At 37.5% G+C, this 22358-nt stretch overlaps 1 protein-coding gene across 1 annotated transcript in view; it reads left to right on the forward strand.

The window, feature by feature from the left end:
- The window catches only part of NELL2 (neural EGFL like 2), a gene marked incomplete at its 5' end in the record, with an annotated part of 62489 nt that overhangs the window by 16329 nt on the left and 23802 nt on the right, over window positions 1-22358 (forward strand). Inside the window, 2 exons of the mRNA XM_039385375.1 lie at window positions 7691-7813; window positions 10181-10276. Of these exons, the coding sequence (XP_039241309.1) occupies window positions 7691-7813; window positions 10181-10276 (219 nt within the window). The remainder of the gene's footprint in view (window positions 1-7690; window positions 7814-10180; window positions 10277-22358) is intronic.

Genomic DNA, 22358 nt, shown 5'->3' on the forward strand with positions numbered 1-22358 from the left:
CTGTGCTGAAAAACGGTTCAAAGGTGGTTTTGTGGAGCCCTCGAGTCATGTGGATGTTACTAGTGAAATATGAGAACAGGCAGCAAGTTATGAGCCTCAACAGCAGTCAGATTACTTCACAGCTTTATTTGTGCAACAGAAATGAATGTAGGTTGGAGGACAAATATCCGATGGATATCTATTGCTGGTGGCAGACTTGTTATAAAATGGAGCCTTTTAGTAAGGAAACAATAAATAAATAAAAAGGGTTGAAATTAGGAGAAGTAAAATAAAATCAGTTGACTGACAAAATTGTATTTGCAGCTCTAGTCTGGCTATTCTACTAGCAATAAAGTAGGGAGCATTACTATAGATGTAGATTTTGCTATCGTTGTCACTTTGAACAAAATAAAAGAAGATTTTGAAAGCATCAGTTTATCATAAGTACCTGGGAGGTTTCATGTACAATACAAGTTGGAATTAAATAAGATTTACCTTGGAAAAAATAATGCATCTAGCTAGATGCATTATAAAAAAAGATGAAATTATGAAGAAATACCTTCTAAAAGGTAGAAACCTCATTTTAAAATGTCACTGGTAAAAGAGGCAAGATATTAAGAGATCAGTTTGAATTAAGACAAAAAAGAAGTGGGTGACAAGGTCACAGACCTTATGTCTAGACTGGAATCTCTTAAGGTGGGATTTTCAAAATCATTTTGCATTTGCATTACAGTCCTGCCACTGTAATCAGTGGGAGTTACAGATGTTCCTTTAGGGAAAACAGTTAGATCTCTGCTAAGTGCTTTAGAAAATCCTTCCCTTAAACTTTTCTATTCAAGAGGGAATATAAAAAATGGCAGACATGAAGGAAAGTGGAGATAAATTAAAGCTTTTTTAACTTTAGCTGTCAGGCGAAATATTTTTCAATATATTTAATTGCCTAACTGGTTGAAAAGTATAAAAATGCACATGTTGTTACATGAAAGTAACACTGATTAATATTACAATAGAAACCTCAATGAGAAGAGTGTATTTTGCAAAAATATGTATTTTTCCACTAAATAGGAAATCACAGTTACAAAACACATTTTGAGGATGATGAAACTTAGGTGGACTTAAGAAAGTTTAAATGCTTTGATTAAGAGCTGTGGAGGAAGATGGAGGGAGTAATGATAGACCTGCCTCAAAATATGTATTTTACCAATCAACTTGTGGCTGACAGTATATCTTTGTCTTCCTAGTGTTCCAAGTTCACTGCCTAGTGATCTTGGCATGGACTTCTTGGTGTGCAGATATAACAGGAAAGGTGAACTGGTCAACGTTCAAGTCATGTGTTAGGCTTTTCAAGTTGAGTCCTAGAGGAGAGCATACCCTGTTTAGAGCCATAAAATCCAATATTAGAGCTATAGAATTTGATATTTTTATTGGAAAATTCAAAGGGTCTTGGAGGTGAGAGTTATGTATTCCATCAGTCTAGGAGGAACATCAAAAACACAAATAAGAAAAAAATAAAGAAAAGAGATTTTGTGTGAAGAAAAGAGTCTTAAAGTAAAAGGGTAGGGAAAAGAGTACATGCCTCTTCTAGGCTTTGGTGTGTGAAATAGGGTTTTTTAGACAAAAGTCTGCTGTAAAATAAAACATAAAATTGAAAATCTTCTCAGAGAAAGTTTTTGAAAAACTAGTGCTAACTAGAATTAGAATGTCTCATATTTTTAAAGTTATATTTGCATGTAAATATGCAGTATTTCTCTGCGTATTTTTGGTCCCAGTATCTTTCTTGTGTTATCTACCTTGGTAAAGAACAGCACACATGTTAAGAGTTTTGGTTCTCCTAGAGAGAAAAAAACTTCGTGATTGGAAACATGAGGTATTTTAGGGATCAATTTCATCATCGCATTCAGTGTCGGGATTTGTTTTTTTGTGAAAAAAGTTATACCAGTTCCAAAGGTCTATACCTTGTCTCGAGTCTCATCAGAGCTACAACCACCTTGGAATTTTCTCCAAAGCTCTCCTAGCCTCGCAGGCAGATGAAAGGAGAATGAGTGCTTGTTCCTTCTCTTGGTCAAGTGTTTTTTCAGTTGTTTTAATCCTACATCCTAATTGCCAGTAATATAGTTTCCCCATTATATATTCCTGGTAGTATAACTAAGATGCAATTCTGGAGCTTTCTCATATGGATAGGAAAAGGAACGCTGAATTTTGGACATATCCTCAAGTGGATTTTCTTCCTAAGGTTTCGTTACAGTTGCCTTATTTTTCCTTTTTTACTACATTAACACCAAATATAGAATAAGTAAATAAACTAATAGATGAAAGAGAGAAATAGACATCTGGATGGGATGGTGGCAGCTGTTCTCCCTGAAGAACAACAATGAACTGAATAATTACAGACAGAAACAGAATCTCAGAAAGCAGGATGGTCTCTAAACAGATGTTAAAAATAGAACAAGCACATGCCAGAACTATTTTTGTTACCTATGTAATTTAAAGAAAAAAGTAGGAAAATTCTGAACATAGATCTACAGAAATTGTTGTTCCTGGCTGCACTGAAGAAAGAATTAGAAAATGGGGATCAGGAACAGCATGGATATATGGGAGTGGATGAAGATAAAATCAATCAACAGGATTAGCAGGGAACAGAGGAGACCTAGCTTTTGGACTCCCCAGCTTTGAACTGAGGACAGCTGCTTCTGGTCATTAATGATTAATGCTGACTCTAGCATTAACTAAGGGTAAACTGTGTGACGGTAATTCTATGAGTAATTAAAACATGGGTTCCATTTTGCATTTGAATTAAGGAATATCTATGGAAAAGTAAACTGGGGAATATCAATCCAAAAATTTAACATAAACGTATACTTCTACAGATATGGAAAATATAAAACCATAGACTTCTTTAGGTTGGAAAAAGCCTTTAAGATCATCAAGTCTAACCCAGGACTGCGAAGTCCACCACTGAACCATGTTCCTAAGTGCCACATCTACAAGTCATTTAAATATCTCCAGGGATGGTTACTCAAACACTTCAATGAGCAGTCAGTTCCAGTGCTTGACAATGCTTACAATGAAGAATTTTCTCCTAATATCTATTCTAAACCTCCCATGGGGCAACTTGAGGTCTTTTCCTCTTGTCCTATCGCCTGTTACTTGGGAGGTGAGACTGAACCCTACCTGTCTACAACCTCCAGTGAGGTAGTTGTAGAGAAGGTCCCCCCTGAGCCTACTTTTCTCCAGGCTAAACAACCATAGTTCCCTCAGACACTCCTCGTAAGACTTGTTCTCTGGTCCCTTCACCCGTTTCAATGACCTTCTTTGGACACTCTCCGGCAAATAGCATAATTCAATAAAATTACAGCATTTACTCCTTGAAAATAGTGTGCTTATACTGAGACTTTAAGTAACCCTACCAATTAAGAGTTTAACTGACTTAATACGAAGTCCTAAAGAAATTAACGTTTTGTCACTTCCCAAATAGTCTTAATGGAATAAGTTTTCCATACTACACCTATAATTGCTACTAATTTTTGTCTTGTACATGAACTATAGGTGGAGAAAAAAACCCCTTGTAATTAAGATAAACTGTAAGTGGGCATTAAAGTGTGTTGGCTATTGATAATTCAAGTAACTCTTATCTGTTGATAATTCAAGTAACTCTTATCTATTGTCACTGTCACATCAGATGGCCAGCTAGTCACCATGGTTCTATGAATCTATATCAAATCAATGGGAAAGAGACACGAGGCTGAAAGTAATTTGAGTTCAGGAATGCAGAGGTATCAAAAGGATAAAATACCTAATATATTCTCTTTATTTAAATTATTTTAATTTAATCCTGGTCCACATGTTCCTTACTCAGCAATGAATATCTGTTACATCATGTTCCAAGATTACAATTGCAGGGATGTGTTTTATTTATATTTTTGGGAACTTTTGTGCATTTCTGCATCATAAACATCATCTCGGCTCTTATTTTCTGGTGTTGGTAATGGATGGTTCAGGAAAACTGCCAGCATAATATTCTTTACCCCTAAGTAAGTGATTCAATTTAGTCATCATTCCTATTTGCGGTTGGATTGGATTATGTTTATTTTCTATATTTTTCTTAGATATTTGCAGAATTTGGATGCACAAGGCAAATACTGGGAAGTCTTGCAGTATGCAAGTAGGAAATGCTATACAGACTTTTATTTATTTCTAATCATGAAATACACAATAGGAAGGATGGAGGCTTATGTTAAATAGTGCTGATGTGGAGGTGGGTGCCACACCTTGTGGACAACATGTTAAATTTTACCAAGTTCAGCAAGAATATCTGCACAGGTAATAAATTTGGTAAGACAGGTCCTCAGTTGTCATTACATTGGCATACATCACAGCATCTAGTGGGTCCTGATCAGTTTATGCCAGCAGTCTCTCTTGCTAGATAGACATTTGAAGTAGTGTTTCTGTTAAGCTAACCACATGGAATATTCTGGAGTAGTATTTAAAAATGAACCAAAGTAAAATAAAATACATCACCCTTATTGTATGTACATATATATATATATTTGTGTATATATATTTTTGTGTGTGTATATATTGTATTAACTGCACATACAAATGTGCATAAGTGAATTAATTGCATCATCACATAATTTTTAGCTTTTTAAGTCTTCTGTGTCATAAGAACTATTTAATGGGACATTCATATGCACTAAATGTTACTATCGTTATTACCATGGAGCAAAAGCAAATTTTGGAGTTAAATTTTTTTCTCTATCTAGAAAGACCTCGTTCCAGAGATAGTTTAGTCAATATAAATAGTGTATTTAAAACATCCTTTGTTTCCCAGAACAGAGATTTTATGAATTTTAACACTGTTGAGCAGAGAGTCCTGAACAGTGCAAAATGGAATTAAGATGTATTAGATAATAAAGCTCTAGAAGGCATCATTGAAAACAGTGCATTTGCTCTTTGTAATAGATGTTTATGCAAATTCAGGTTCATTAATCATTAAAATCTCTCTGCAAAAATAATTTTTATTTCTTTGCCTCTGTAATACTATTGTACCTGGTCTGTCTCCATCTTCGTTATGGTGTGCAGTGGATTAAGTATAGAACTTCCATTAAATGTGTGTTGCATGATTTCTGAAGATGCTTGAAATAAATGGCCTCGGTGTTGCTTCTTGCAACATCAGAAATAAAATTTAAACATTCCTAAGTTGAGCAAATAAGGTTTCTATACTGGTTTTGGAACATAAAAATCGTGTTATTGGTTCTCTTTTAATGATTCTTTTATAAATTACTGTTTTGCTTCTTTGTAATGCATGGTCCTATCTGCTTCTACAGTTCCTGATTTGATATTTAAGATTGCTGAAATCAATCTCTGCAATTTTCTTCTTTTTTATGGTGACTTTCCAAGTGTTTGATTAAAAAAAGCAACCAAAGTGATAAGCATGAACTAATGAAGAATTATCAACAGAACACCACCCTTAAGCATATCTATGTTTAATAAAGCTGAACCGTCTATCTTGTTATTTGTAGTGAAAAACATGTTTCTGATTGTTTCTTTAAATTGGTGTGTATAGTGTGCCATGTGCTGGAAGAGTAGATGTAGTGACATGTTTTATGTACAGGATTTTTGGGTGCAGTTTAACCAGGTAATCAGTCCACAAAAGAGCCAATCCTGAAGTGTAAGCTGACTGTAAAAACAATACGAAGAAACACTATATTTAAATGGATTTAAGTGTGTTATTGAATCTAAACTCAGATGATACAGAGAAACAAATCTAGAAGGATTGTAGAACACCCTTATTCTTTTTTTTTTTTCTGATTTCTTCCATTCCTGTTAAAATCTCTTCCTTAATACAATCACAATACTGATAACACTTTTTACCTAATTTATGTGGTCACTACTTTATTCCTCTTTTATTTTATAAAGTGCTTTAGCATAAATACTATTTCAGCCAGCATGAGAGATTTCACTATGTTATGAGGTCAGAGTCAAATATCATAAGTGGATTTTAGAGGGCCTGGATCATTTGGTGAACAATAACAATTTTAATTATTCATGCCGAGAGCGAAGTAATTAAATCTCATGCTTTAGGGCAGAGGCCTGCAGCCTGTGCTCCACTGCATCCAGTTGAGGAGAGCATGACTGGTGATATGAGAGACACGTAAGTTCTTGTTTAGAAGAGGGATATCAGGTTAGTGTTATTAAAAACCAAACAAATAAAAACTCAACAACAAAGCAACCAAAATAAGACTAAACCTTTGTAGCATTTAAAATTTATTAGTTATATTGAGGTGAATGTTTCCCCCTTTTAAATAACAGGTACTTGCCTAGAGGAAAATTTACATCTACTGATGGATTGGAGATGTGCCATTCTGCCAGTTTTATACTCTTACAGTTTATGGCCACTATTGAAATAGCAAGTGGAACATTTCCGTAGTGATTTGCAAATGTTAAGCAATTAATTTTCCTGACAACTCTGTAGGGTATGTGCAGATTTCAGCTCATTATTTATAAAGAGGAAGATTCAGAACAGTCTTACCCCACAAAATGAGGGAAGAAAGAGCATCTGATTCCAGATTTAATACTTGTGTCAAATAGCCAGAACTGGCATAAGTTGCACTAATAAAATTTGCTAAAATCTGTGCAGAATTATGGCTATGAAAACCTCACATATGAAAACAGATGCAAGTTAGTTCCATGTGCGCTGATTAAAATTAGGTGCCTTTATGTTCCCAAACAGCTGGTTTCCCTGAAATTAAAATTTCAGGGGCCTGAAATTATTTATGGATAGATGAATACTGTTGATTTAACAAAAATGCAAGGAATATTTCCAGAAGATGGAAACATTTTATTTGGACGCCTACAGACTAATATACTGCATTTTGAAAGTAATAGAGTTTTTCATGTATCATTTTGAAATGACACTTTAGAGCATCTTATTTTGAGATTGCATTTACCATTTCTTAAAAATCACAAATTAAACATTAAAATATTCTGTAACCTAAACACTTATGTAGTCCTTTTTTTGTTTAGATTAAGCAGTGCATTGCAAATTAACACAAAATCATATGGTCCAGATTTTTAGTTTATTCCCAAGATGGGCACTTCTCAGTACGTCTAAGTCTAGTCACCAGTTTGAGCAGTCTCGTTGCACTGTGATGCTAGGACATGCCAGCTAAAAGTCCCTTGAAATGCAGGCAGACCTTTTTTTTTGGTTATTTATTTCATTTAATAAAGTGCTGTGTATGGACTGAAGGGAGGAAAAACACTTTGAAGACCTGCCTTCTGCTAACCTGTTCTTTTGCAGTTTGGAGCGTGCATCTCACACCATTAGTCAGCTTTCTGAAGGAAACCCTAAGAATCCTGCATAAGATAAACTGGCATGAATAAATTATGCAGTAGAAATAGCATATGGATTTTCAGTATGCTAGCTGGCTTTTTGGAAAATGCTTACAAGAACACTGGAGCCCCCATAGAGAGTGTAATGATGGTGACTCCCTGGTAATGAAAGTGGAATTATGCTGCAGTGCAGTTATCACATACTAGTATGTCCTAAAAAGGAATAACCTGGCTATCCCATAGTAATATGTTCACATAGCCCTATTGTCAGTAACTGCTACTGTGTTTATCTCTTTTTAACGTGGAAACCTATATGAAGCTTTTATTTTGCTGTGTTTTTAAAAATTCAGGACCATCCCATTCTTGTTTCTCTTTTCAGAGCATGACGAATGTATAACAAACCAGCACAACTGTGATGAAAATGCGCTCTGTTTCAACACTGTGGGTGGGCACAACTGCGTCTGCAAGCCGGGTTACACGGGAAATGGTACCATTTGTAAAGGTAGGCTGCTGGAAACCTGAGGGTTTGTCAGTCTTTAACTGGATGAGATGCTTTGTCATAGTTGATGCAATTCTGGTCACATGCCTTGAACAAGGCAGAGAAAATCCCAAGATAGACACTTAGGTCCTACACCTATAAGATCTTCACAGGTGGATATACACTGCATTTGGCAGAGTTTACAGTAATTTGAGGATGACAGTAGGCTATAAAATTTGAAGTAGTTATGTTTCATTTCTGTGTCAAGTTAACAGTTTCTATAGGTGCTACACCATTCAAGAAAGTCCACAGTTATCAACGAAGTTACAGCTGTGAAAACATTGTCAGATCTATATTACCCATGTTTAATGACTTGCTGTTTTGCTTGGATCAACTGAAAGTTGTTTGGTATGTTGTGTCTTTTTGCTGTAAATGAGAAAAGCGGTAGACATGGACACAGAAAACATTTACTACATGTGAGGTGGTATCATGTTTTCTACTATTCTCATTCACTTGTAAACACTAGAAGTTATACTTCTATTCTTAGAAAGATGCTTTCCCAGAGATATAATGCTGCTTTTATTTCTGCTGCATTTCAAATCAGAAGAAATGATACTTGGTACTTGGGCCCAAACCCTTGGAAGTTCTTAACCTCTGAGCATAGGATTTAGAGAATGATTGAAAATAGAAGTAGTATAGCTGTAGAGGAATGGGTTCAGATGTGAGATGTGGGCCAGATGCAGCAATAGCATACCCAGTGTTCCATGAAGTTGTGCCTCAGTCCTCTTGATCTCTTGATGTCAGAATCTAAGGGGCCAGAGTTAACACTGGAATGTCCTATAGATATGTTCTGCTGCTGTGTATTACCAAAGCTAAACAACCTGGCGTTTCTTTCATTGCTAAGTCTGATTAAGATCTTAGCACTAGTTATTCCTGAGTAACAGTACAATTTTGCTATATATTCCAAAGACAAATGAGCTCGCTATAAAGCATGGAAGCCTGGTCCACTTCCAGTCAAACACATGGGTAGAGGGAGACATGTCAGCAAATATATCTTTTTATTCTGGGCTCTCTCCTCTGGGGAATGAGAAGAAAGTCTTAGCCTGAGGAGGTTCAAACCCAAAGCAGCTCCTCTCAGAAGAGAGCTCTGTCTGCACACTCCTGTACTGTCCTTGGGAGTATTCCCCTTTTCTTCTACTGGAGGTGAGTCAGCTTACAAAAAGGTGATTGCGATTTCTTTGGATCAAAGAGAAGGCACATGAACCTACTGCATTTGGCTCTTCTGTCTCCTGAATAAGAGCTCTGACATTTCAGAGGGCACCTAGCCCCACAGTGAAAGAAAAGTACATCACCTCCCTCCCTCCCTCTCTCTGTCTTCAATACTGAAAAGGCAGTATGCAGGAGAAGGCTCTGAGCCTGTGTATCAAAATCTGAGAAAGGTACTTCTCTACAACCCTGACTTGGATGCCAGCATCCTTCAGAGAGACCTGGATACCCCCGTGCCTTTGGCAGCTTTTCATGCACTGCACTGCCAGCAGTACTCCTGTGCACCATGTACTCCTGCACCAGGACGCTCAGATGTCTCACTCAGGCCGAAGGTCTCACCACAAGGCTGCTGCCTCAAATCTGAGAGCTGGATAGCTCAAACTGCTAACAGTTTTATGTCAGATGAGCCTTAGGACCTCATCAGTGGTGCTGTTATGCAGAGCAGCTGCAAACCAAAGCCTGGCATCTCCAGTGGCTAGTTACAAGTGGCTGGTTAAGAATGCCCCGAAGCAATCTTTGTGTTGGTGACAACCTCCATCTCCTAGTTTCACCAACAGTTTCTTATGACTGGAGCATTTCTGATTCCATATTGCAGATGCAACCGAGCAATTAACAGCTACGGTGTTTTCAATCAGAGCTGGTTGCATTTCTGGGTCTGCAGAAGCGACTCTAAAGCATACACAACTGGAAAATTCTGCACCAAAATATGTAAGCAGAGCTTCTCAGATTGCAGGACTGAGATAGCCAGACAGCTTGGTATTCAGTTGTGCCTGTTATGCTCAGCCCTTTATTTAGGCAGCAGAGAAGACGAGTACCACTCTAGGAGGAGCCTGTTCCTAGGGAAGATGCTGCCTTTCACTGCTTCCCAGTGCATGTGAAGGAGCACATATGGGAGCTGTCGTCTTCAGATGATTTACTCTAATCTCCTTCTGTAGCTTGTCAGCCCATCTGGCCAGTGAGGCAGGGGGGGCATAAACCATCTCTTTGTGACCTCTATCCTTAGGAGAAGGCAGACTTTGCCTTCAGTGACGCACAGACAGCATTCCAGCCAGCCAGCCAGCCAGCAGACCATGTCCACCTGAGTGTAGTTCTGTTACCCATATATTGTAATTTTGCATTTTGCAGCATTTTGCAAGGATGGATGTAGGAATGGAGGAGCCTGTATTGCTTCCAATGTGTGTGCCTGCCCACAAGGCTTCACTGGGCCCAGCTGTGAAACTGGTAAGATTATAACTTCATTTACGATGAAGCTAATCCAAGGAGGATGTTTGACGTAATCCAAGAATAAAGGAGTATTTAAGTGTGTGCCCTGAAAAGAGGAAGCTGCAACTAAAATGTTACTCACTTTTCTTATATGCTTCACAAGAGAATATATTACAGCAGTTCTAATTAGAAGCACGTGGACTGCAAAAATTAGAACATGAATTAAGACATCTTGAATTTTGATGTTTCATAATTAATAACATTATGATAGACTTGCTTTTCACCTCAAATGGCCTTGAGTGTCTCGTATAAATAACAGATAATTTGACATCTAGAAATAAATTCCAATAACTGATAACTTCTGTTATGTGTTACTGGTTCAGTAAGCCACCTTCCCTTGCAACCTTATTTGAGGACTTGTGATTAACTCAGACTTTCTTTACTCAGTGTTAGGGGAGGTTTCAGTGTTCCTACTGCTTTTACCTCCTTTTACAAGCATTCCTTTGTCTTCCTGCTACCCCTGAGGATGGCAGTAGCACCAGGACTTTGTTTTAGAACTGTATTTTCTAAGTCTTAGATCTAATCAAATTATATTGCCCAGCAGAGTATGTAGAATGTTAATGCTTAGCATCTCAAGTGCTTGTAAATAATTTTTCAAAGTTCAAAAGAATAGTTTCAGCACCTTTATTTATTGCTGCAGAATTTTTAAATGTGTTCTAAGCATACATGCCTCCAGGAGGTAAAGGGAGAAAGCTTGCTTAGATTAATTGGCTTCAATATGCCTAATAAGAGGGCAGTCTGCCACCTATGATTGACTACTGTTGCTGTTCTATATTGCCTTCAATAAATCTTCCAAACAATGGAAAGGAGGTAATTTTAGCAAGTATTGCTTTCATCTGGCTTGTAAACATATCCAGTTTAATGAAAAACACAAACTGGTCTGAATTCTGTATTATTTGGTTTATTTGAGAGGTGAGAAATGTGGTTGTTCTCATTCTTCTGTATTTGAGCAGATATTACCACACTGCACAAGACGGATGCTGTGTGAAAAACAGCATCCTGATTGCTCATGTATTTCTAGAAAATTTCAAAAGAGCAAGTTTTCAAGTATTGCTCAGTGTTTCATAAACTGCAAATAACATGGTACAGGTCTCTTAATCATAACACTGTTTCTGCTTGGAACAAATTCAATGCTAAGATAATGCTCAAGTATTAAAACAGTTACTTTGGTGTAGTAATAGTTGTTTTATATGCTCCTTATTGCATATAAATATATATATATAAATATATAATATATAAATATATATAAAATATATATAAATATATATAACATATTGCATGTTCTCAACTAAATAAAACATATAGTTTCAAAGTTCATAATTGTCTTTTGCAGCTTTATACTCCTATCTGAAGTGTGTAGATTAAAAACATATTTGCTTTAGTCTCCTTGTATAGCCACAATTAATAGCCACTATCAAAGAGAGATCTTACTGGCTTTTCTGAAATGCCTCTGGAAGTCCTATCTCTGCTCCCTGCTTTAGCGGACAACCCAAGGACACTCTGTCCCTAGTTCAGAAAGTTCAGGTACCTTAAACTAACTTAAGTTAGATTAACTGCATTCAGTCACAAATGTCCTTCAGAAGCATCAGAACTGCTGGCCTAACTGCCCACCCTTCCTGCCCTTCAGGAAACATATAGGGTGACAGGCAGAATCTTGGACCACATCTGATGCCTTTCTGAATACCTGATTTCAATATTTAACATAAGGTTAGTATGGTAGTGACCTGATATCACATAGCTAGTGATACTATTGTTGTGATTTGGAGCCAATTTGCTATCCCCAAACCAGTTTCATGGGTCAGCTTTGTAAGGAGAAGGCCCCCGTCCTGTTTAACCTCCTTTGGACATCATATTTTTTCCTACTGTAGAAATAAGTAATGCTAGAGGTCAGCCACAAGGGTACATGTCACTTCATTTGGATACTAATTTGCAGAATAGGATTGTAATCTACTTGCACGTGGCTTTGAAACATACAGTTTGAAATACTGTCAAAGTGGCAAATGGAAGAGCTATCCAGTCAATAAAAAGTAAAAGCTGACGTGTTCTGCGACTGGGCTGTCAGAAAAATGGTGCTGTATACAGCCATAAAAGAAAACTGGAGCTTCAAACAGTACATATTCACTAGAAGAGTTTCCTGAAGATACTTCTCATTAGGCTTGAAGTGATTCAAGATGTTCATACTACAAATAATTTATGCTGGAAGTTTCCCTTTGAACAGTCTCTGTATCTACAAAGGTGATGAATCTTTTCTAGGCAGACATCTTCCATTGCAATCACATACAGAGGAAGAGGGGGATTGATGTAAAGATACCAAATCCATTTTAAAACACATATTACTTATTTCTGTTTGTGCTACACATATTTAAAAACTGCTTATTGAAGAATCCTGGCATTTTTAACTTAAAACATACAGTTATGTAGAAATTGTCAGCAGCTGTTGAACCTATGAATTAATTAACAGGAGGTTGAATCCACACCCCAGCAATAACCTAGAAAATGTAATCACCGGTTCTCACTGTTTCTGTCTGGAAAAGGTGGTCTAATAATTCTGTTTAAATAATTTCTCAGAATCGTAAAAAGGATGAGGTTAGAAGTGACCTCTGGAGATCATCTTGTCTAATCTGCTGCTCGGAGCAGGGTGAAATAGAGCTGGTTTCGCAGGACTGTCCCAGTTGGATTTGGAATGTTTTCAAGGTTGGAGACTCCACAAGCTCTCTGGGCAACCAATTCCGGTGTTCAATCACCCTCAAAGTAAAAAAAAAAAAATTCTTTTTGTTATGTTCAAATGAAATTTCCCATGCCCCTACTCCCTTTCCTGGAGATGACTGAGAGTGTCTAGCTTTCCCCAACACTGTCAGGTATTTATACTCATTGATAAGTTCCCCCTCAGCCTTTTCATTTCCAGGCTGAACATCTCAGGTCTGTTAACCTTTCCCTGTATGACAAATTCTTTGGTCCATTAATCATCTTCAGAGCACTGCGCTGGATTTGCTCCACATCTTTCTTGATACTGAGGAATACGATGCAAGATCTAGCACTCCTGATAGGATCCCAACAGCATAAAATAGAGGGACACGATCACTTCCCTTGACCTGCTGGCAATATGGTTCCTAATGCAACCCAGGAAGCTGTTGGCCACCTTTGCTGCAAGTGCACAATGCTGCCTTATATTCATTGTGATGTCCACCAGGATCTCCAGACCGTTTTCAGTAAAGTTGCTTTTCAACTGCCCAGTCCCCAACCTGTACTGGTGCCTGGGGTTGTTTCTTAATAGCTGTAGGACTTTGTATTTCCCTCTGAACTTGATGACATTCCCAGTTGCCCATTTCTCCAGCCTACTGAGGACCCTCTGAATGTCAGCACAACTAACTGGTGTAGCAACCCCTCCTCCAAATTTTGTTTAATTGAAAATGTGCTGAGTTGCATTCTGCCTTATTGTCCAGATGTTGAACAGTACTGGCCCAGTATCCAGTAGTTACCCGGGTGTAATTTACATTGCTAAATGACTAGCGGGTCACTGGGTGTTGTATGGTTGATCAGAGCTCTCTGACCCCAGGCATTCAGCAGGTTTTCAATCCACCTCACTGTCCATTTATTTAGCCTGCACTTACAAGGTTGTCTGAGGATGTTACGAGAGCATCAAAAACCTTGCTAAGATAAACAACGTTCACTGCTCTTCTCCCATTCACCAGCCTAGTCATCTTACTTTAGAGAGCTATCAGGTTGGTCAGGCATGCTTTCTTCTTCTTGCTGACTGTTCCAAATCACCTCCTTGTCCTTAACATGTTTGGAGGATACCATCAGCTTCTGAGCAGTGGAGGTGAGTCTGACTAATCCACAGTTCCCTGGATCCTTGCCTTTCTCAAAGATGGGAGCGAAATTTGCTTTCTCCCATTTCTCAGGAGGTTTTTTCAGTCACCATGACTTTTCAAACAGTTGAAATTGGCCTTGCAGTGACATCAGCCAGCTCCCTCAGCACTACTTGTGCATCCAATCAGGTTTGATTGACCTGTGCTTTTTTCCACTTTGTTTAGCTGTTGATCCTCCTCCACCAAGGGTAGATTTTTCTTGCTTCAGACTTTGACACTAGTCTTGGGACCAGGGACACCTGAAGGCAAAGTTTACCCATAAAGACGAAGGCAAAGAAGGCATTGAGTACCCCACTGTTTTCTGTGTCCTTCCCGAAACCCATCCTTGCATACTCAATCAGTGTCTATATTTCTCCCAAAGCCTGAGAAGGACGATGCTGTCCATGCTTAGGTTCTGTCTATGGAGCCTAAATTCAACGCAGCTTTTACAAAGCAAAGTGAAGCCCTGCGTAGGTAGGATGGTTTTGTAAAATTTTTTGCTTTCAAAATGGTGCTTCTGGGATGTCAGTAGGAGCCACATCTCTGTCAGAAACCTAAGGAGAATCAACTGTTACTGCTAATCAGGTATTTCAGTGAGAAGATGTATTCACTGTGTAGTGTCTCACAATTAACAGAGCTGTTACAACACCTTCCAGTGATCTGTTGGGAGCCTTTTAGATTAATCATGACCTGTGCCATGTGGAAATGAGGCAGCAGATGGAAGAATCATATGCAGATATAACAACCTCCACTACCTTTTTTTAAAAATTGGTATTAAGCCATAATAATGAAACCAAAAGTCATTAAGTCGTAAAAATGAGTGGAGGAATTTCTGTGTCTCTTCCCAAAGGATATGGGTTGAGGCCTTATTAGTGTTGAGGATGCATCATTGGCTTAGGGAGGTGGGGTTTATATGTTAAAAGATTTTTGAAGTCTTAAAAGGCACAGTAGTACCCTTTAGCGCAGCCTTCTACAGCGTAGAAATGAGACTACCAAGCAAATCTAAATATATTTGTGCCTGTTAAACTTCTTCAAAACACCTGATTTAATACATTCTTGTTTGATTGCAAAATTATGAATTCTTCAATTGACATTTTTAAATGCTGTGTAAAATTGTATTTGAAAAGTGTTATATTTTAGAATTCAGAACAGGATTACTTTGTTAGATTTGGTTGCTGTTACTGCAGTTCCCCCTTTAATTTGGTCACAGAGCTTTAGGAAAGGATTTGTTCTGCTCTATATGCATATCTGCTAGTCTATATATACAAGATTACAGCATTTTTGCTGCTTGTCAGCTTCATTTTTTGAGTTTCCACACTCATTTTGTGCTTTTACCATGCCCCTGGACAATTTTAATTTACAGATTCTACATTAATTCAGCCATACATTATTACTAACAGTTGGCTTATTTAAATGTGTAACTGAATTTATGAAAAAAAATGGTTAGCATTGGATATGTCAGGTGACCCTCTCTTACCTGATCTCATACCAGAAATAGCCAAATCCAAGGAATATATATTATTTGTCTCTTTTCTGCATTTTTTCCCCTTTTTCTTTTCCATGTATGGAAAGCTACTCCTTCACGGGGAAAGAAAAAAAATTGGTGTTGCTAAAACAAATTCTTGCAACTTTGTACTTAGCATTTGTAGTGCAAAATATTGAAATACAACTCAGACAAGGGATTTGGATAAATAATTGTTATAGACCAGATCTCATCAGAGTTTTCTACTACTTTCTACATAAGCTAAATAATTAACATGCATGACTATTACTCCTTTCAACAAATCCAAATTAACTTTTTCAGATGCACTGACCATAATAATAGCAGGCTTCAGATTATTATAGACTATTATTATTCCTATTCCAAAGAAAGCTTGTGAAAGTATTTTAATTATGATTCTCCAGTTTTTAGGAAAAGTATTTTACTAGTATTTTAATAGAAGACTTTATCAAAGTAACCAGAAAGCTTGTTAACTTTGCTGATGTTGTAAAAATGAAGAGCATCACAAGAGAACTATTTGATCCCTTGTGCTCAGTTAAAACAACCACAATCATCTTGTGACCAAGTTGGCTCTGAAGCTGAAGCTGTGACACAAGTGGCATTGAAGCCCATAGAGTATTGGGCCAATACTTTAAGAACCGAAGCTGCTTTTGGCAGAACTCTTAAGAATTCTTGGCCACAGTCAAATGAAGACTCTCCATAAGCTATGAGAGTATCACAGTCAAAATTTTCTGCGCAGCTCAGGAATCTCCCATTTACTCAGTTTTATTGTTACAGTGAAGAATTAAATTACTGATAGCCAGGTTGGGATTTATAGCAATAATACCAAAAGGCTCAAATTTGTGGTAGAAGTATGCATGGTCCTTCACAAAGCCAGAGTAAGAGGTGTGCCCTTCATAATCTAACAGGAGAAGCTGGTTTTATGCTGGGATAAATGAGTATAACACACAAACTCCTTGAGCAGAAAGCATATTAGAATTAATATTTTTTTTCTCTGAAATCCTTAAGGCATTGCTGGGGTTTTTAGTGAAGGAGGAAAAAAAAGAAGGGAACAAGAGGAAAGCGGAATGAACATGAAGGCAGCACAGGCATGAACTGTCCAGAGCGAAAACTGTAGGAGTGGGGGTGCCTCCCCTAGTTCATTAGTTTTCGTAGTCCACTTGACTTGTTTGGATCTTGGTGTCCTGAGTATTCAGGCTCCTGTTTTTGGGGAGGCTCCCAAATTTGAGGCTTAGAAATTAGAGGATATTTTTGTCAGGGGATGCTTTATTTACGTTAAAGGGCTGACTTCAATACACAGAAAAAAGAGAAAGTTGAGTTAGTCTATAGAATCTGGATAAAATTTTGCAAACAAAGATTTCTTAAGAGTGATTTGCAGCGTAAAACATTTTAATCGATCTCAGTGTGCAGTAGGAATTCATCATATTCTGAAAGTCAGGTCTTTGGAGTCTGGCATTTCAAGAACAAAAATTTTCAAAGCTTGTAAGCTATTATAAACTTTCCACTTGGTGCAGGCAAAAAAACCCAAAACAAAACAAAACAAAATTGCCTAGGGCAAAGTCCAAAGAAGCTAAATTGTGCTTTGCAAGCAGTTGAGATACAACTTGGATGCTGAGCTGTATGCTGCCATTGCCCTGCACCAGTGCTGAAACCGTGGTGTCAGGTCTGTGTAACCCAGAGCCCCAGCTGTGGGAAAAGGTGAACAAGGAGAGATGCTGGAACTGATGTGGGGAATCACTGCCATTTTTCCTCCTTGAGTCCTTCCAAGTGCTCTCCATTTCTTTGGCAAGTCTTCTGGGTTCCTGCCCTATTGAAATTTGAATATGTGGTGTGTTGAGTTCAGAAGATTGGCCTTTCCAGCCATATCTTAAATGTAAGTGATGACTCTCAGTATCCTGTTTAAAAAGGTTTAACTTAGAATTTTAACAGTAAATATCTATATCTAACTGTACTTTCTATTCTTGAGAGCTGAATCTCTGAAATGAAAACACTTCTGAATTACTGCATGCACCTGCATTTGGTTAATATCTTCTATGGTCCCCCTTTCAGCAGAAAGAGACAGGACCCAGCTGCTAAAAATAATGTAATGGTTTTGCTGAGGATGCTGAAATATCTCTCTTTATCACTTGCGTCTTTGCTGTATAAAGTCACTAGTCAGTCTGCATTAGGGTCTTGCCCTTCTCAAAGATGGTTATTTTGTATGTCAGTTACTGATTTCAGAGACAAGAACAGTGTTCGAGCTACCCTTGGGTTATTGAGGTAATGCACAAAACTAGTGTGTTTAGTGATGCCTGTAGGAAAAGCAAGTAGTAGAACCATGGGCAAACTTATGGAAAGAATCCGATAACATCAACTTCTATGTCTTCTTTAAATATAACAGCTAGTTCTAATATGTCACTATGATAAATTTCAAATAAGTTGATACAGAACCCTAATAATGAATTTTGAATACATAATTTGTGTTTTGCAGTCCTATCACTGAACTACAGTTATGCAATGTGAAACATGCATCTTCACATAGAATATTTTTTGGTGACTTCAGGAGAGGTTAGCAGGAAATGACTTTATGAGTTATTTCCTTACAAAGCCATACCAGTGTATCAGTTATCTGATTGGCAGCATTTCTGCTTCTCTTGTGGTTGCAAAACTTTTTAATGTTTTCAGAATATAAGGTGACTTTTGAGATTTGAGCAAATACCAGTAAGGAGTAGGATAAAATCAACACAGTAATTTCCTTTCATAACTTGGAAAATTTTTTATTTTTTTTTTTGGCTTGCACAATTTCAAATAAATAGTTTTTGAGAACAGTAATTCTAGGAATTTGGACTTCCACACTCTTTACATGTTTCTGGTTAATATAGTTTTCTGATGCGTAGGGCACAATATATTGTATCTACTCCTGACAGGTAATTAATAGGGAGACATAGCCTCACTCATAGAGGGTCAAACAGGCCTAATTTGTACTGTCAAATCTGAAATTCCTAGAAAGTTTCTGAAAAATCTTGTTTGGCTGCTTTAGAGCAGCAAGTACAAATTAACTTTTGGTTCTTGTATTTTTGTTCCTGCACTCCTGTTGATAAGCCTTACATAAATCATGAGGTTAGGAGCCATCATCTTCACAGCTTCTATTGATAAGCTTTCTAGAAGTTACCATGAGTAACTTTCCCCCCTTCTTAAATACATTATCCCAGAGGCACTGTCACTGTTGGTGGTGGGCTCGGCTTTGGCCAGCAACAGGTCCATCTTGGAGCCAGCTGGCACTGGCTTTTTCAGACGTGGGGGAAGCTCTGGCAGCTTCTCACAGAAGCTTCCCCTCAATGCAACATCTCTGTCCCCTTTGTGTTGCCTAAGAATTCTCTATTCATTTGTATAAAGGGCATAAAGTGGCTAAAGTTTATTTGTCCTCCCCCACCTCAAAAGAATTTGGAAGATCCTTTACAGAGAGAGCAAGAAACTCCAGCACAGTGTTTCAGTTTTTGCTGAAACTCTTCTCCAAAAACCTCTGCATGAGGGGTTTTTTTCTCCCCTCAGGGAAAAATTTAACAGATTTTAAAGTTTTTAGTCAGAAGTAAGCATAGAAACCTTGAGTATGTGATATTTACAGTCCAAGAATAAGCTTAGATTCTGAAAGGACTGTTGCTGAGAAGAGATATAATACTGCATATCCCACAATACCAGTAAAAAAATCTAGCAAATAGTTATTGTCATTTGAATTGTTATTATAATTAATAATTTCAGCAAACTTCATCTAACTGTGTTCCAGTAAAAGTCTTCATGTTTATTATTATAAGGAAGTTCAAAACAAAAAGAAAACATGATTGGCAGTCTAAGAAACTGTAGTAGAGCAGTGTTCAGCTAACCCCTGGAGAAAAAGCCTTTCATGCAAGGAATGCTCTACTTTAGCAATGCTCCAAGTGCTAATTCAGGCTATGGAAAAATAGACGTGCAGCCAATGGATTGGTTGCAAACTTGACGTATATGGCATAGATAAGCTGTTTGTAAGTGAGATTCTGAAATTCGTCATGCTGGTGTACAAAACAGCTTCCTGTTCTTCTCTTTCTCCAAATATTTTCCCTAAGAATGTATAATATGAATATTATTACAAGTGCTGGTGCTATATCCAACTATACCTAGCTGGTGTATCAACAGCACCGCTAAGCTTGGTGTCATCTGCAAATTTGCAGAGGGTGTACTCAGTCCCTTCATCTATGAAGATATTAAATAACACTGGTCCCGATATGGACAGTTGCTATCACTGTGTCCTTGTGACTTCTATGATCTGCCTGTGCTACCAAATAAGGCAGGTGGGGTAGAAAGGACAAGGGATGCAGCATCCATCTCTACAGCTCAGTGTTCTTCCTCTCATCTCTTCCAGAAAGATGTTGGCCTCTTTTGTAGTTCCAGTTTCCCAGTCTGTTACTGTTCCTTGATCCTTGGCATCAGCACATGTGGTATTTACCAAATCAGCACTGTTACTTAATTTTTTTCACCCAGAGTGGTTCATGTGCAAAAAAAAAGAGATGGTAGAAGCACTTTCTCCTCATTTTACAGATGTGGAAATCAAGCCAGATGAGGAAATCTAAGTAGGTGACATAGTTTGCATAAGAAGGTAGTAGTCCAGATGAGACATGGATCATCTCATTTCTGCTCCCCTTGCCACTCTGTTCAAAGATGTCAACAGCTGACATGGTGGGGTTTATAGCATATTTTCTGTGAGTGGGAAGTACAGATAATTTGTAAAACCTAAAAAAACCCTTTGACTTTCAAAAAGGACATATTCTAAAATGGCTATCTCATTATATAGGAGAAAAAGGTTTAAATGTTGTTTGTGAGAGTAAACAAAGGAGATCTGCAGCAAGCAAAGAGGAAAGCCAGGGTTCTGCAGATGAGATGCTTTTTGCTTGGCTGCAGTGTTTTAAAGGGAGGTCACCCTTCCCATTACCACCTGAATTTTTCTCAGATATGAAAAACAAACTCAAAAATGAGCAGTGAAACAAGGACTGGTGACTTTAGAAGCTTGGAATGCTTACTTGCTTTACTTTGCTTTACATTTTTACTTATAATAATTCACAAAGTAAATATTTGATAGAATTTAAGCAAAAAATGCCCATATTGAGTTTAATGTGTGTTCTCTCAATTTAGGCATGAACCCTACTTAGCTCATCCTTTCTGTTTTATAGCTTAAGATGCTTTGCTGCTTCATCCTTCTGTGTCTTTTTCTCCCTTCATTTTCCTTGCCTGACACAGTTTTTTTGGGTGCATATAATTCCTTTCCTCCTTCAGAGTTGTCAGTTTTAAATAACAAAAGATTTTTTCTTTGCTGAAGAGTCACATACTAGTACTTATCTTTTTCTCTTTATATCTTTATTTAGTTTGTTGCAACATTACAATCCTATATGTAGCAGCTTAAAAGAAAAAAAAAAGAGAAACCAGGGAAGAAAGAACTCTACAAAAAAGCTTTGAGGAGGCAGGATTTTCTTGTTATGCATTGAAAACATCAAAATGCATCCACTACTTAGTGGATATTTACTATGCGGAAAAAAGTCCTTTATTAAACATGAAAACTAAAATTTCATCTACATTCGGCTATAAATAGAATGTGAATAGTGCAGCTCAGCAGCATTATAATAGAATTTTCTTCTGTTATATAAGGGAGATAGAAATGACCTTCATCACTCACTGTAAGCTATCTCATGAATTATGAGCCATTCAACTATTAGTGGAATTAAAATCTATAATACTGCCAATCATTGCCCTGTATCCCCACAGAGTCCTTCCTTTTACTGTCAACATGAGGGAGTTTGCAGTTTCTGCAGATATGTGCCAATGATGTGGTTATAGCCCAAGCAAAGGAATAGTGTGGGGTTTTTTCCTTTTTTGTGCTTCAGCAATTCTGTACAATGTCTACGTGATTTGGTAGTTCAGGAGTAGCAATGCAAATTATGGTATATGGATTAAGAGTCATGGTAAGAAGCCATGGGTAGGAAAATGTAGGTAAGAATGTTTTAAACTTCAGCACATGTAAAGTATGTACAATACCCTGGACTATAGCAGGAGACCAAGTTCAAATCAGGTTGTCAAAACAATTCCTAGCCGAACTTTGTTTTAGTTGCTTTGTTGGCTCTTTTGTTTGTTTTCCCTAAATTGCCTTTTAATTAAATACTTGGAATTTTACTGTAATTTTTAACAGAACTGATCTGAAACAACCTTTGCAAAGCTGAACCCCCAAAAAAGCTGAGAACATGCTGTTTGCATCATTGGTTCATATGTGTGTAAACATCGTAACTCGTGGTTATGGCTGACTTAACTCCTCACTTGAGGAAACCCAAGATCTTTCATCATTACACTGTGCAAGTAAAGCCTTCCTTCACACCCATTGGAAAAGAGGTAACATCTGGACAAAATAGCTCTTCTCTTTTCAGACAAATAGTTCTCTTTTGTTTAGAAGCCAACTATTCTTAGCATCTTAGCAGCTAGCACTAGTGTGCTAGTCCTATTTCTAGGACTAGCAAATGTGCAAATGCAGCTAATAACTTTCAGATGCTAGGAGGTATCTAAAATGGGTATTGTCAGAGTATTTCGAGGTATAAAAGTGCTTTTGCTATCTTGAAGAAAATAAGTACTTTTCTTCTTCAAGATAGGGCTAAAGAGGAAACAGAAGCAATTGTTACAGTTGAGAGAGATGCTGTAC

Source organism: Pipra filicauda, unplaced genomic scaffold (genome assembly GCF_003945595.2).
Source record: "Pipra filicauda isolate LSUMZ 115617 unplaced genomic scaffold, ASM394559v2 scaffold40_size4127951_pilon, whole genome shotgun sequence".
NCBI lineage: Eukaryota > Metazoa > Chordata > Aves > Passeriformes > Pipridae > Pipra > Pipra filicauda.